The following is a 16,364-nucleotide window of genomic DNA, read 5'->3' as shown; positions in this document are numbered from 1 at the left end:
AAAAGATTTTCTCCTTCTTTGAAAACAACCGATTATGAATTTTTTAAATAAAATACATCGAATATAGCCGTTTTTTATGGTCACCCTATTTCGGAGCTAGTTCCCTTAACAACCCAACGAAACAATACGGGTTTGATTATTTTCAACATAGATGCATCCCTGCTATTTTGAGCACAATTGAAGCACTTTGCGTGACCAACTTCGAAATAGGGTGAACATAAAAAAAACGACTGTGTTCGATGTATTTAATTTAAAAAAAATTCATAACTTTTAAACCAGTTGATCGATTTTCGATCTTTTTAGGTCAAATTAAAGGTAATTACGTCTGGTTATAAAAAAAAAATACCATAATTTAAATCTGGGTGATTTTATATGCATAATGTATAAAATAATTGAAATTTTCGGCTTGTTTTTAAATTGATTTACTCAAATTAATTAAATAACATATCTCTGAAAGTTCCTCCATTTATAGAGTCAAGTATGCCCTTCAAAATGAGACCAAGAGATATTTTTTATGTTTGCCCCAAAATGAATGACATACAAATGAAAAACGCATCTTTTTTGATGAAAAATATTAATAACTTTGAGTAAAATTGAGATATTTACGATGTCAGCATTGCAAATTGCTTCTCTTAAAAATCTCTAAAAGTCGTTCAAAGGCAGTTTTGAGATGAAACTTGAAATAAAAAAGTTAGAGCGTAAAATATGTTTTTTCAATATAAATCGGTTGTTTTCAAAGATAGAGAAAATCTTTTTTTTATAAAGTTACTTAAAATTAATGGAGCTATAACATTGTAGAACGAATTTTTCTTCTGTCTACAAAGATAAAAAAAGAGATACTTGATTGCATCGAAAATGTTGGCTCTGTTTGTAGGTACAGAAAAAAGTAAAACTGGGTTTTGTGGCCACGGACTTTTCACACCTTCTCACCTTTGCCACAGATCTCCTGCAAAGCCACGATGCCCAATTTACGGGTTTCTAGCTGCTCGAGCTACCTGCAGTTTCAGGTACCGAGTTTCCACTCATGGTTTTTATTTCGTTGCCTAGGTCCATGCCGAAGGTTCCGAGCGATATTTTCTTGATTGTTCGTAGTGTAATGGTTAAGGTTGCCTCACTAAGCCCACGCTACTGAGTCTCATGATGGGGCTATAGTGGCTATAGTGTTCGGGGAAACACGTTTCTTAATTCAGCCACATGTTGCGGGTCAGACGCTGTTGTGAGCCGCCTATAAACTGGGAAACAGACGCTCAGAAAACCTGGGGCTTTCTTCCGAAGAGGTCCATGATTTTCGCTTGGTTACTTTTATCCCGGCTGGTACCACGAGGAGGTAGAGATAGGAGTTGCTGGGCAGGATTGTATAGACTACAAATGGGGCTATTTTATACCTTGAAGTACACGTAGTACTGATGATTCGAAGGCAACGCTGTTTTTTTGCCAACAGCACAAATATAAATGAATACAGTCGAAGAATAAAGTGCACGAAGTGCTTTCGGAGAAACATTCATTCCATCTTTGAGGGAAGATAAATTCGGTGCTCCCTCCATTTATGACACTTGTGTCTTTTAACATTTATGACATTTTGACAAGTTTGAGGTTGGGTTGTTTAGCCACTCACGGATTTCTTTTTTTTTTATATAAGGTAAAAGAGTGTAATTTTTTGAGCAAAACGTGATTTTTTCAAATTTTATATTATTTTCCTTCGATTTTTAAATGATAAATAAAAATCGCTACTATGAGAGTTCGCATATGGGCGAACTGTCATTGTAGCACTTTCGAGCAGATTTCGAGCAGTTTTGATTTGTGATTTTAAAATTGAATGATAACGATAGAAAATTCCAGTTGACATAAAAAACTGATAAAGCTTAACAAACCCAATTATCGTTTTTGATTTGACTGACATGACATGATGTCACTTTGAGCTATTAGTATTTTTTTTAATCACGACTAATTTTTGAGAAGGGTTTGTTTGTTCGGTGTGAGGTCTTCGGCAAAGTTGTAGAAAGTTAGGTTGTTTCTCAGAAAAGAAATATCCATCGCAAAAAACCCTATTTTAGAGAAAAAAATTAAAAAAAAGGCAATAACTTCTTTCATTCTTGGACTCCCAGTGCTCCCACAGACCGGTATTATAAGAAAATACCATCAGAAAAAGCATTCGACAGTGTTTGCCATAAAGCTTTGATTGCCAAATTGCAAACTTTTAATTTTTCAATTTTCCTGATCAAAATTTTGAAAAATTATCTTACTGATCGAACTCTGCAGGTTGTCTATCAAGAATCAAAATCTGATAGATTTCGTGTCAGAGCAGGTGTACCTCAAGGTTAAGTCTTGGGTCCAGTCCTGTACAACATATTCACTTCAGATCTTTCTGATTTGTCTCCAGGATGCACAAAGTCATTGTTCTGCGATGACACAAGCATTTCCGTAAAAGGAAAAAGTCTGCGTGTCATATGCAGTCGATTGCAGAAAAGTTTAGATATTTTTTCTTCCTATTTGCAAAAGTGGAAAATCTCTTCCAATGCTTCTAAAACTCAAATGATAATTTTTTCGCATAAGCCTAGGGCTTCTTTCCTCAAGCCAAACAATAATCATGTTGTCAAGATGAATGGGGTTATTTTAAGTTGGTTTGACAAGGTTAAGTACTTGGGACGAATTTATGATAAAAAACTTATTTTCAAAGAGCACATTGAGAGTATACAAGGCAAGTGCATCGAATTTACGAGATGTTTATATCCTATCATTAACAGGAATTCTAACTTTGTTTAAAGAACAAACTTTTGATTTACAAACAAATTTTTAGACCAGCAATGCTTTATGCTGTACCGATCTGGTCAAGTTGCTGTTCAAAAAGGAAGAAAACGCTCCAAAAGATTCAGAATAAAATTCTGAAAATGATTTTGAAGCGTCCTTCTTGGTTTGGTACACTCGAATTAGAAGCTATGTCAACTAAAATTATTAATAATTTTCGACAAAAATCGTTGCAATCCTCAATTGCTACGATAAGCTCCCTTTATAGCCAATAAGTTAGCAGTTAAGTTAGTTGTAAGTTTACTTTACCTTTTCTGACAAGTAGGTTTAAATCCCTACGAATGATAAATCCTAATTGCGAAAGCAAACAAATCCTAACAATTAAAATTACAAATTTCTAACAGTGTTGACAAGTCACCATTTGTGATTGGACACACATACTCATTATTTACTCATATTTATCATAAATACTTAAGCTACTAACAAATCCCCCCCCCCCTTAAAAAAAAAAAGAAAATACAGTGAAACCTCCAGGAGTCGATATCGAAGGGATCATCGACTCAAGGAAATATAGAATATGTTTTTGAAGACGTCTATTATTCAAACAATGGATTGCATAGAGCTGTGTACACTATTTTTTGTCATTTTAAACTCAAGATATTATTCAATTTTAGTAGCAACAGGTGTCTAGAGTCAATACATGTTGCTTCGTGAATCGATCCGGACCGATTGTTTCCGATATAGCTGCGAATTTGTTTGATATTGATAGAGATTTTATTCTATGATATTGATTGATTATTTAAAATCACAATTCTGAAAAAATAATTCAAAAATGTCAATGTGTAAAATATAGTTCATTAAGCAGACAGTATATGAAGTAGAGAGCAAGGTTGTTAATCGATAACCTATCGAAAACGCCGATAATGATACCGTCTGTTATCGTTATCGACGATGACGCTTACGTCTTCAGACATTATCGTCATTGTCAAAGACGGTAGCTGCTGGACGGTATCGAAACAATAACGTTTGTTTTTCGACAACCACTGCAAGAGTAATTTTTGTATCATTAGATATATAATTTAGATGCATTATGCAAATAGAAAAACGCAACATACCTTGCTATTCATAATTGTGCTGCAAAAAGCGCCTCTAAAGTTGAAACAATCAGAACTCAAACATTTTTTTGCCTGGTGAGCAGCGAAACATAAACAAATAAGGAAAAGTTTCTTCCTGTTGCCTAGTGATGCTTCGTCTCCAACCCTCCGAAATGAAAAAACGCTTCTCCACCCGTTGCCTGCTTTTTGATCAAGTCAGTACACCACTCGCTACCACAGCAGACAAAACTGGCACAAGACGTTAGTGAGCTGATAACGTCTAGTGACTATCGTCGTCGCCGATAACGTTAATGTTTGAAGGTGCTATCGTCATCGTCAATAACGATACCATACGTTATCGGTAACGGCGATGACGATTATCGCCGATATTCTATCGTATTAACAACCTTGGTAGAGAGAATGTAAATTAAGCGAACTGGAAATATGATACAGATTTGGAAAGAAATACGGCATCCCGATGGGATATAATAATAATAATATACTAAAAAATGGCATGTTTTATTGAAATACTGTAATCGAAAATGTTACAGATAGTTGAATTGCAGAAAAATTATATCATGTAAAAGTAACTTTTTCTTTGAAAGCAAAAATTCTAAATAAGTATAAGAAGTGGGGGCATTTTTATATGTCAGTAGATTTTTTATACTATAAATCTAACATTTTTTGATAGCAAGTGTCAAAATTTGCGAATGTCAAAACGAGAAAAATAGAAGCTCTTAGGTGATTTGCCTCTGCTATTAAATGATTTCTTGCTGGATCATAATTTTAATTAGATAATGTTGAAGCAATATTTTTTGCTAACTGTAGAGCTTCCAGTATTATTGCCCTAGAGGTTGTTGTTTCGTCTAGTTCCACTACCAAAAATCATCAAAATCCGATCTAGCCTATCACATTTTAACAATTCAGCAAATTATTCCTTCATTTCTCAGTTTTCTTCATCTTCTGCGGGAATTGAGATTCCATTCACTCTCTCGCGTCAGAGAACTTGAAATTTGGAACCAACATCGGCTCATAGAAACCAAACAACTAGCATAGTTACCACGCGGGACCATCGAGTGAAGGAGGCATCGAGTAATAGAAATATCGACTACTGGGAGTGAGTTTGTATGGGAAATCGAAGGGACTGAAAATTTCATCGAGTATAGGAAATTATCGACTCCTAGAACATCGACTCATGGAGGTTTGACTGTACCATCAAAACGACGAACGGCACTTTGCTCATTATGATGTTCCTCATCTTCGGATGAATTTTCAAAAATAGTGTTGGCAGCCTTTTTGAGTTATGTCCATTTCTACATTAAAAAACCGATATACTTAGGAAATTAATACATACTCGACTCGGCACTTTGTAGGTACAGAAATTTTGCCTACCTGGAAGCAATTTTCATAAGCAAAAAAACAAGCCTAAGTAAAAGTTTATTTATGTTTAAAAGTTTAGTTATGTTGGGATTACTAAAGAAACCCAAACTGTAGCGGGCGTTGAAAATTTACAGAAATATCAAAAGTTTGTGTTGGGAAAAATTGAATCTTAGTAGGCATCTTTGTTTGTCTGCCTATTTGATTGCCTGTTCCGTGTGGACTAAGAAACTTCTGAACCGATCACTGTGAAAATTTGCACTTAGGAGTTTTCGAGTATGAAAAGTGTAACAAATAAATTAGTTTTGCTCTAACTCATTAGCGTGGGCAGAAGGAAGGAGAATTTGTACTCTGTAAACTTGAAAACGAAGTTTGAGGGTATGAGGCGGAGTTTGGCGACATTTTTTTTGTTAGGAAATTAGAATTTACTTTGTTGTCATTTGCTATACTATATTAACGACATTACTGTGTCTTCTGAAACATTGCTATATGTCAGTGGCATAGTAAAATGGAAGAAGGAGGGGTTTGTGAGTTATGTCATCATCTATAAATTAATAGTTTGATTATTTTATTTGGTACTTAGAGATCCTAAACAACAGATTTTATCGATTTCATTGGCGTAGGCAGGAAGAAGGTGTAGCAACGGTGAATTTGTTCTTTGTAAACTTCAAAATACCAGTCTTGATCACCATGCCAATTTGTATACGTTGGTTTTCAAATACGAGGTATGTTCCTATGCAATCAATTTTTAGGTAATGGCTTTATTTAAACTGCATCTTCGGTACAAGTAGTCGAATCCTGCAACCTTAACACTGAATGAGTTGAAAAGTTTACGTCCTTTTCAAAGCTTAGGTTTGTTTTTTACTTATCCAAATGGCTTATAGATAGGCAGATTTTGTATGAATTTCCTAAGAATATCGACCATTTTAACATAGAATGGACATAACTCAAAAATGCTACCAACGATTTTTTTAAAATTTACCCAGCGTTCATCGTTTTGATGGTATTGTTTTTTTTTTTGGGTAATAACAATCTGTGGAAACACCGTTGGGCTCTATTTGAATATTTTACTATTCAGTAAACGCACCTAAAACCAAATTGAATTTCTTCTTAAAGACACAAGGTAAGCACTATCTCTTGCTCGAAGTCATCCCAAAATGACTCAACCTATACGTTGGATGCGTTTCGCTTCACACTAACAATGTTTATTGTACCTTTGTTTACTTTCTGTTGATGCTGATCGGTTCGTTTTGCTTTGGTCGTTTGTTCGTTCGTTTTTTTTTTTTTTTCTTCATTAAGCCATCCCATCCACAACGGTGGGTGATGTCATAAGACACACCCAATGTCACATTGCAGAAAATTACCATTTTCGAAGCAACTTTGAGCAAGTTAAGTTACCTGTATAAAACACAATTAGAGTCTGGTTTGGTTACGAACAATCACCTAGCGTAAAAGGGAATATGTGTTTGGAACCAACAAACTTTCAAGCTGTTTGATATGAAAAAAATCATGTGCTGACAAAATAATGTAAAATACTTATTAATGATTCAGAGAATTCATCATGTTCAATCCATCACCGATCGAATACCTACTCATACTGCGAGGTACGTTTTTTCAATAAATTAGCATTCACAGCATGAGTTTATACCCTATCTGCGCTTGTTGCCGATTATTATTATTGCTTCCAAGTCTAGCCAGAAACCGAAGTAAAACCGCATGCGGTCGATAGTTTGCGAACTAGCGGAATCCGTGCTGGTATGAGGCTTAAAAATCCATTAGGCGAGAGGGCAAAAAAAGAAGGCTCACCAAAGATTTCAACGCTTCCCCTGCGGAACGAAACATTTTGGCAGACAACAGACCGCCCCCCGCTTCCGCCCCCTCTAAAGCAACTCTCTATAGCGCGTAGAGCAGAACGGATTGCCCGTTCAAGGTTACCATCTATTAACCCAGACAGCACTCAATAAAGCAACCGGCCGAATCGAAAAGGCTAGTTTTGGAGTCAAATTAACAACTTTCTTCAAAAGGCCAAAATGTCAGTCATCCAGCAGCAGCGCTGCGACCGGTTGACCATGCGATGAAACAAAGAACAAAGTGCAAACAGTTTCGGAGAAGGAATGGTACTAGCCTGCCTAACACTCTGACCCGCGGGGGGGGGGGGGGTGGGGGGGTTTGAGCATCGTGTCGCAATCGGAAAAGGAAAAACCTATCCAACATTTCATCATTTGCATTTTTATATTTTATTTCAATCTTCGCCCCGTGAAATATCTTCACAGTGAATATTTTATCATCTACTGGGAAACGACCAAAATCAAAAACAATCTCTTCACAATAAGCTGATTAATGAAGTCAAGATTTGGCTCCTCAGTCACCCGGTTTTATGGTGATGCTATTTTCACTTTTTTTTTCTTTCACTTGATTATCTTATTAGTTTGATAGCGATTAATCGTCAGGTCGCCGGAATCGTCCGTCCCTTCGGTGATGAAGGCATATTCCCACGGATCCGGTTCCTCATTGAGTAAACTCCAAACGATGGGATTGCGTCGGCCACGGGACGAAAAGAATGTGTCCTGACCCCGGGCCAGGTTATCCAAAATGCTGCCACTGCCCTTCTTGCCACGGGTCGGGAAAAATAGTTCTTCTCCTTCACCTTCTTTGCTGCTAACATTCTTGATTGTGCTTAAAACATTTTTCTTGGTAAAAAATGACTGCAACTCGTTGATTGATTGCCCGCTGACAGGTACAGGGGAGGAGATCAGCTTGAAAAATTCCTTCTTTCCTCGATTCGGGATGAAGTCGTCGGGTCCGAGAATGTCATCGAATTTGATCTTCTTGGAGATTCCATTCCCGGAACGTTTTCGGCCACGATTTGGGACAAAATAGTCACCACCTTCCAGCATCTGTTGGATAGAAAGTTCACGTTTTTCCGCTTTCCTGTCCCGCTGTGGAATCAGAGATAGCCCCGAATCGGACACCATGAAAGGTTGCCTTAGCAGCAGGAAAGGGAGCAGCTGATCTCGAAGATACGCCTGAGGATCCGTTGGAAGTGCTTCCTGTCTGGTCCGATGACTCACGGCGTCTCTGGGGAGAGATGACGAAGCACTCGTTTGTTTTTTAGAAACAATTAAAACATGCCACAGGCGGGTCTAATTAAGCTCACGTGTTACGAGCGTTGAGTAAACACTTCACGATCCACTCACCTTTTTTCGTGCTGATGATCGCTGGAAGTGTATTGCGAACTCGGCTGGAATTTGCTGGAAACCAGCCCGTAATTAGCGGACGTCACCAAATACGGTTCATAGCTTTCGGTTACCGCCGCTGGTGGCTCGAAACTAAACCCGATAGTGACTAGACAACACAAAACGCAAACATTCAGCAAAGCAACGGCCATCATCGTCGTCGTCAGGCCTTCGAAGTGCACTTCCACTTTTACTTAGTTTCACGGAACCGTGGATGATTGATGCTTACAGAAAAATGAAAATAACAAACTAGTCCTGAGGAGTATCTTTTCCCGGGAAGTACATGTTTCGACTGTTACTGATGTGGTCCGACTATGCAGCATCCTTCTGGAAGGCAGCCTTTTAAATAGGATTCACCCGCCAGGGGACAAACGTCACATGTGCTGCGTGTTTCTAAGATCCAATTTTATAAGGAAACTGCCAGAAAAAAGGACACACATCACACGTGATATAGCGTAATTACATTTCGCTGCACCTAAAGGAGCTTTGCTTCTTCGTCCTACACGTTTTTCACAAACGAGATTTGATTATTACTTTTGTAGCTTTTATTATATGAGTATTATAAATTTTTTTCGATCTCTCTCCAAACAGGCTGAAATCTCCGAGGTGTTTGCCCAGCTAGAATCGGAAAGCGCTCAGCGGGAACGGAAACAGTCGTCGCCACCGCCGGTTGTTGGGTCACTCGAACCACCGGACCGGACACTTAAGGGTGGCGGCGGCGGTAGCAATGGAATCCGGGACAGAAATTACAACACCAAAGCCCCCGTTTGTCAGAATGCAGTTTGCGTTCGTGACACCGTCGACGGCAGAGGCGCGGGGAAAACGGAACGGCTACTGCAGCGGATTGTGGCCGCACTGCCGAAAGAACCCCAGGTAAGTACGATGGTACGATGGTTAGCTTAAAATAGCAACTTAAACTTGGATGGTAAAGTGAATGCCAACCCGTGATCGCGTTTCGCTCCATCGATTGTTAGCTTTTGCATTCCTGAGATAAATGAGCTTTCAAATCGTTCGTGGCGTTCGTTCAGTTAGCAGAGCAGGTCGTAATTATCGCAACAGTAATCGATAACCAGAATATTGTGCCTTGTCAGGCACGTTTCTTCGGAGTTTTTATGGGGTTTCGCGTAGTCCAGCCGTAACAGGTTGTGCCTTAGGAGAAGCACTGCACACTGTTCTCAGGTTATGAATTTCTTTTAATACACGATACTTATGGGTGTTTCCCTCAATACTTATCAAATACTCAAATTGATAGATAACCAAGTTTTAAAACAAATGAGAGAGTGAGAGACAATATCGCTTCATTTCAGTCTTGATTTTTACCCAGTGAGTAGCGATGAAGAGCCATCGTTTTTGCAGTCAAAAAAAAAAAAGAATTTACATAAAAAGAGTTTAACTTTAAAAATGTTCAAAAATTTGTTCTCCCAAAAAAAATTAAAATAATTATGTGACATGTTTCAAAAGATTCGCATGACATCAATTTAACATGGGTAGAATTCAAACATAAAATCAAAAAATGCTTTTTTTGCAAATTTAGTTTAAAATTTGTATTTACTATTAAAAAAAGTAATAAATTTTTCATCAGAATATATTTTTTATTCAAATCGTGCATAAGCAACTTTTTTGTAGAGATCAAAGCTTCAGAGAAACAATTTTCCTGAGATTTTACATGAGTCGTAATGGTCTAAACACCTGTGGAAAACTATACAAAGTTTCATCAGAATGGGATGTTTTGGTTTTAGATTTCAGCATGTTTAGGACGATATCGTTTGGAATGGTTCCAGTTCAAACGAGAATGTGCGCTATTATGATTGTGCGCAGTATGATTTGATTTTCAAAATAAGAGAAAGTTATGCATACGAATTAGTTATTTTAGATAATTACTTCATACAAATTAACCGAAATCTAAAATTTGAATATTCCGCTAAGCTTTTGTTTCGATGTTTTGGATTGAAATTTATTCTTTGCGCGCGAGAATAGGAAATATTTTATCGCAACGACAACCATGGCGAATCGTTATCAAATAGATAGGAACATTTTGTTTGGTTTCACATGTATTTATGTCTTTTTACGTAGGACTACGTCTTTCAGGAAGATGCGGAGCAAATTGAAAATCTGATGAAAAAGTGTTAAATAACATGGATCGTCCTGAACAAACCGAGCACTACTTTTCTTCCCTAGTAACCGAAATGATTTTGTAGACAATATGTTGCTGTTGTGGTTTGCTTGCTGCAGTGCATAATGACACGCCAACCGGTAGTGTAACTTTCAGCAGTCACGTATAAATTCTGAACGTAAAAGCAGAACTTTACTCCTAATTGTCTTACTGATCACTGTAATAACAAGAAGATGAATTTGGATCGACCATCAGCAAGTAGAGTTACGGCAAATAGCGGCGCAGCAGGCGGCGATTTCAAATATACGGTCAGGTTTTATTCTACGCGGGGAATACAGAGCTTGTTGAAAAAACCGCGTCAAAAAACGCCATCATTGTAAAATTCGTGTAATGTGAACCACCAAAAAAGGCTTCAGAAAAAAAACTCGAGAAGCTCTATGACCAGTATTCGAAATTATTCTCTTTGACGGTCATTCCTAATCCTTCGGATGACGGAGGGTTTATTCGACTAAGTCTTTTATTCAATAAACACTTGGATGTTTTTGGTTCCCGACCCGCCGTAATTGAAAAATCCACGTAAAAAAACGCGATGATTCAAAAGCCACGTAAAACCGCCGTTATTCGTAATTCCGCATTAAAACCTCGTCAAAAAGATTCGCGTAAGAAAAACCTGATTGGATTTTGCAGCACCCTCTCATTCGATCGCAGCATTCTATAGCGGACAGACCAACAGAGAAACCATAGATTACCTTCCACAGCACTGTAATTTGGATCTCCCGTATGTGTGGGAAGCACCGTCATACGGGCATGTCTGTAGCCTTACTGAACATGCCAAAACATGTTAGTGAATCTGTCCCGGACTGGCGCGTTCACTTCAGCCGTTTGGCAACCAGTGTTGTTAGTCTCGCTCATAATCAGTATGCAACGCCTCATGTGAGGCTCTCGTTCAAGCTATTTCTCGATCTTTTTCGCTTGCTTCCTTGCTCGCAATCGCTCCCGAAACCATATGCACATTGTTGTGTCCCGTACCAAACATACCTCAATCAACCACACAAACTGCCTTATGGAAGTTATTTTTGTATCTAAGAGATTGTCTCTCTCACACTTTGTATAACGATTCACTATATTAGCTGGTGAGAACCGATGAGACGATTCAGCTCAACAATCTTGTCGGTGCCACTTTTGTGAAACACAAATGGCATTTTTTAGCGCCCCAAAATCATATAATTGAAGTAGTTGATATTTTTCTACTAGTCGCGTTACTGATAGTCGTCGTATCTTGGATACCACTTTCACACTCTCACTTATGCCTATTTCAATACAACGGCTGCAAAGAGGCAGATGCCCCGGGTCCTCAAAGTTCTGCTAACGGAAGCCAGAAGCTCAACCAGCCGAACCGCCGAAGTCACATGATTTTTTTATCTGCATACACATTGGGCGGCATCCATAAATTACGTAACTACGGGGGTTTCTATGAGCGTTACGGATTGTAATACAGGGGAGGGGGGAGGTAAGTTCAGCCTTACGTAACGGAAAATCTCTGGAGAGACTCTCCAGTAACGAGCATTTTTATCAAGTAAATCCTTCTACAGCGTTACGTAGTTTTTATGGGGGGTAGGCGTTGGCGTTACGTTTCGGTACACATGGGGGGAGGGGTGGGGGTCCAAAAATTGTTTTTATTTGCGTTACGTAATTTATGGATGTCACCTTACACATATGTATATTACGTCAATAATGATCCTAAACGTTACGTTTTTATTTACTTTTTTGTCGATTATATATAACACGCACAAGAAAGCGGTCTGGTTGAGCATACCTTAACCAGGCTTCGGAAAAAGACTGCGGTGCGACACTATACTGACGACTGTTCTCTCTTTTTACTCTAACAGCAATGGACTGTAAACAGATAAGGCAAATAGTTCAAAGGTCCCTTTTTGTCAACATTGATGACGTAGAAGTTCGAAAACTATGTCCAAAAATCAATATTCGGTACATTTTTTTCAAGATTTTTTTCACAAGTTACGATAGTTTAAGCTGAATAAGTCATCCTGTGCCAAAAAACAATGCGGAATATAAGTTTAAATGGCATTTGCTTTTTTTTGGGGATCTACCTTGAGGATGTCCGGTTGGTTTGGCTTGCGTTGCTGATCGTCTACGCACTCCTTCGGTTTTCTTTTTTCTAAGGCCTGCGTCATAATGAATATGAAGCAGACCGTTACATATCGTCAGTTGAATTCAAAACTGGCACAACTCAAAACGATGCCAGATACTATGAAGTTTCATCTCACAAAGACCCGTTTCCAGAAATATAAGTAGATGTGCCTTTACTCACAAATCTAAAATATCCCTTAAAAGATAGAAAAATGAGGTTGCAATTCTTATAACTTGCTTATTACATGCACATGATAGACCCAAAAAAATTCAATAAATAAACGAAATTTTAAAAATGGAACTTTTCACGAAAATGAAAAAAGAAATTTTTGACGCAAATTTTCAAACGCGTTTTTCACGAAACTTTGAGTTTTGAATTGTGCCAGTATTGAATTCAACTGACGATATGTGTTTCCATTGTTGATATTATTCCCCAAGTAAGAAAAAACGTATTTCACATCGTCTCGCTTCCACTATAACTTCGGCTTTACTTTCGTGAATCATATTCACCTGACATCCCGCTCAAACTTGTGCTGAAGGATGTCGGGGATTATAGACTGTCGTTAGCGACAGCTTGGAAGAACCAATAGACATAAGAAGATGAAAAGGAAAAGCGAACGCGTCACGGAAAGACAGTCATTTTCAGAAGCCTGACCTCTCAATCACCCAAATAACTTTCACTAATAATTTTCGGCTGTTTTCCAGAAACCTCCGTTAACCTACGCCACTGAAATACAGAAAAAACAATATGGGTGTTCATTTCGAGCTCGTAAACAAATACCCAGCCGTAAAAATACTCACCTCCATTGACGAGTAATGGAAGATGCACAGTTTACGGCTGGGTATTCGTATACGAGCTCTATGTGAAGACCCCTAATATCGTGGGAATATATCTCGTATTTGAGAAGCCGCGTATACAGAATAGAGCAACACGCTGATCATGTTTCTTGTTAAGAAGTTTATGCCGAACGAATTCGCTGTTGCTACAACTCACGTATACATACTGGTACGGTAATCAAGTTAGGTGTTGAGAAATTTACAAATAATAAATTTTACCCCCACGTCAGGCCAATGAATAAGATAAATTTAAAAGTCGTTGAAATATATCAGGTACTATAGATTCTACATATGTGCGGCCTGGTGACGCTTTGAAAAATCTTCGTGTTTCGAACCCTTCTCTTCCTAGAATAAAGGGTCTCCCTGAAGGTTACATAAACCTGGTAATGAAATGAGAGAAATCGTTTCTGCGGTGGGGGCACCAACAGAAAAATTGGCAAAATGGTTAGTCAAGGAATTTCAATCAATGCCGAACAAATTTCCTAGTCGATCTGTTAAGAGCACAGGAGATTTTGTTGAAATTTTAAAATCATCGGGGGGTATCAACACTGGCGAGATAATGATTTCTTTCGATGTTACAGCACTTTTTCCTAGTGTTCCAGTGGAAGAAGCAATAAATCTTTTGGAAGATTGGCTTCTTTCCCAACGATTTGACAACCCTTGGAAAACTAAAGTACGCAGTTACTTGAAGTTAACTCGTCTTTGCATGGAAGACAATTATTTTTCATTCCGTGGGAAATTTTACATACAAACAAAAGGAGCACCGATGGGGAATTCGCTTTCACCTTTCATATGTGAGCTTTTCATGACACATTTAGAAAATAAATTAAATGAAAAAGGTTGCTTACCAGATCGTTGGTGGAGGTATGTTGATGATATTTTTTGTATTTTACAACAGGGGGACTTGGAAAGTTCTTTCACTTTGGAAATTGAACAAAACAACAGGCTTCCATTTTTAGATGTAGTCGTTGTTAAAAACTCCAACCACTTTGAAATCTTTAGGAAACCCACACATACTAAGCGGGTAATACCTAACACTTCTAACAACTCCTCCCAGTATAAAATGGCTTCTTTCTACCATATGATCCACCGCATGGAATCTTTGCCTCTCAGTGATGAAGGTAAGAAAAACGAAATGGAATATATTTTTGATATTGGTGAGCAGAATGGATATAATAGAAGAACCATACAAGCCATTTATAATAAAAATAAACGAATTCAACATAGGAAATCTCACACAACACTCACACCGCTAACAGAAGATCGGAAGAGAGTAGTGGTTGAATATGACGTCAATTTTACTCATCAACTTCGTAACAAATTTAAGAAATTTGGGATGGATATTATCTACAGTAGTAATAACCAACTTTAAACAAGACTGGGTTCTACTAAAGACACTATTGACCAATTACATAGGGCAGGTGTTTATAAAGTTGCATGCTCACTTTGTGATTAGGTTTACATTGGTCAAACTAAAAGAAATTTAGACATCCGGTTTGAGGAACTCATTAAGGCTAAAAAAGACTCGGAAAAGGGAATAACTCACCATTTCAGATCCAAAACAGCCGAACATATTTTTCACAAAGATCAACCTATGACTACCGACAATATTAGTGTAGTTCGATCAGTAACATCCCCTTGAAAAATAGATGTCGCAGAAAGTTTAGAAATTTTCAAACAAAACCCAGCTACTCTCCTTAACAGAGATCAGGATAATCATTTCTCTTGGAGTTTTAAGTTCCCCGACAAGGCATGGATCACCAGGCCGCACATTTCTCTACCTAACTCAACTTGTTTACGTTCTCTAAATTAAAATTTGTCCCATTCGTTCACCTACTTAGGTATAAAAATTTAGGAGCTTCGCTATTTTCTCGACCGTCCAAATAAGCACTGACGAAGGCGCTAAGTAAGCGTTGAAATACGTATATGCAAGTGATAAGTGAAAAGTGATAGAATTAAATAGTGAAAGTGGATAAAAAGTGTAACGTGTAGTGTAAATATTCTATCAAGACGCTCGAGCAGAATTTAATAAACTCCCCTTCCTTTCTATGCCACTGAGAAAGCCTACAGCTATGCCTACAGAAAAGTCTTAAATGACATAGTTACCTAATTAGAATACTCTTTATACTAAAAACCATCTGTATATAAATTTGCACGGTTATCGTAGAGGAAGTTTTTACCTTCATGCACTACAAATTAACCCACACTCCTTTGCCAACGCTTACGAGTTAGAGCAAAACTAATATATTTACGACACTCCTTCTACTCGAATACCCCTATGTACAAATTTTCACGGTAATCTGGTCAGTAGTTTTTGAGTCTATAGGTAATAGGCAGACAGACAGACATACGCATTTGTAGATAAAGAAGATAGAGGAAGAAGATACATAGATATAGTAATAGTTAGTATAACAAAGGTTTTCTGCACCGCTGGGGGGATTCCTATAAACAAATGCTTTATTTTTCATTACTGAAAATCTGTACTTTTACAAAATTAACTTGCAACACACCCAACATTTTCTTTGGATTTTTCTAATTTTTTTCGTACAAAAACATGTTATACGTCGTTTACGAGTTCATTGATTGGTCAAACTCATTGATTGGACACAAGAATCGCGGCATTGAAATATTCCAGTCACTCTAACGTGCTTTTAATTCCTCGTTAATCGAAACTATAACATTGCGTCCTTGGCTTAAGTGCGCGATTATAATTAGTTTTTTGTGCTGATAGCTGGTTATCGAGAGTAATTAAAGATAATAACCGTTGTAGCATAGTTGTTAGTAGAAACAGAAGAAATTATTTGCTAATGA

At 37.8% G+C, this 16,364-nt stretch overlaps 2 protein-coding genes across 4 annotated transcripts in view; one reads left to right on the top strand and one right to left on the bottom strand.

Moving 5' to 3' along the window:
* Window positions 1–16,364, top strand: part of LOC129718338 (rho GTPase-activating protein 7) — a 68,748-nt gene that overhangs the window by 16,369 nt on the left and 36,015 nt on the right. For all 3 annotated transcript variants that reach the window (XM_055669019.1, XM_055669018.1, XM_055669017.1), the window contains one exon: window positions 9,044–9,325. In XM_055669019.1, the coding sequence (XP_055524994.1) occupies window positions 9,044–9,325 (282 nt within the window). The remainder of the gene's footprint in view (window positions 1–9,043; window positions 9,326–16,364) is intronic.
* On the bottom strand, window positions 7,430–8,766 carry LOC129718344 (uncharacterized). Its single transcript, XM_055669042.1, has 2 exons — window positions 8,414–8,766; window positions 7,430–8,294 (listed from the first exon to the last, which is right to left on the bottom strand). The coding sequence occupies exons 1-2, from the start codon at window positions 8,605–8,607 to the stop codon at window positions 7,625–7,627; spliced, it is 864 nt and encodes a 287-aa protein (XP_055525017.1). The 5' UTR covers window positions 8,608–8,766; the 3' UTR covers window positions 7,430–7,624.

This window comes from Wyeomyia smithii, chromosome 1, assembly GCF_029784165.1.
Source record: "Wyeomyia smithii strain HCP4-BCI-WySm-NY-G18 chromosome 1, ASM2978416v1, whole genome shotgun sequence".
Classification (NCBI taxonomy): Eukaryota; Metazoa; Arthropoda; class Insecta; order Diptera; family Culicidae; genus Wyeomyia; species Wyeomyia smithii.
Note: the sequence above shows the minus strand (reverse complement) of the source record. Positions and strands in the feature narration are given on the sequence as shown.

Bases quoted from the DNA above. Each gene is read 5' to 3' on its own strand.
- LOC129718344 (XM_055669042.1), bottom strand. From the start codon at position 8,607: ATGATGGCCGTTGCTTTGCTGAATGTTTGCGTTTTGTGTTGTCTAGTC. The intron at 8,295-8,413 runs GTGAGTGGATCG...ATCTCTCCCCAG, and splicing joins GATCATCAGCACGAAAAAAG to AGACGCCGTGAGTCATCGGA.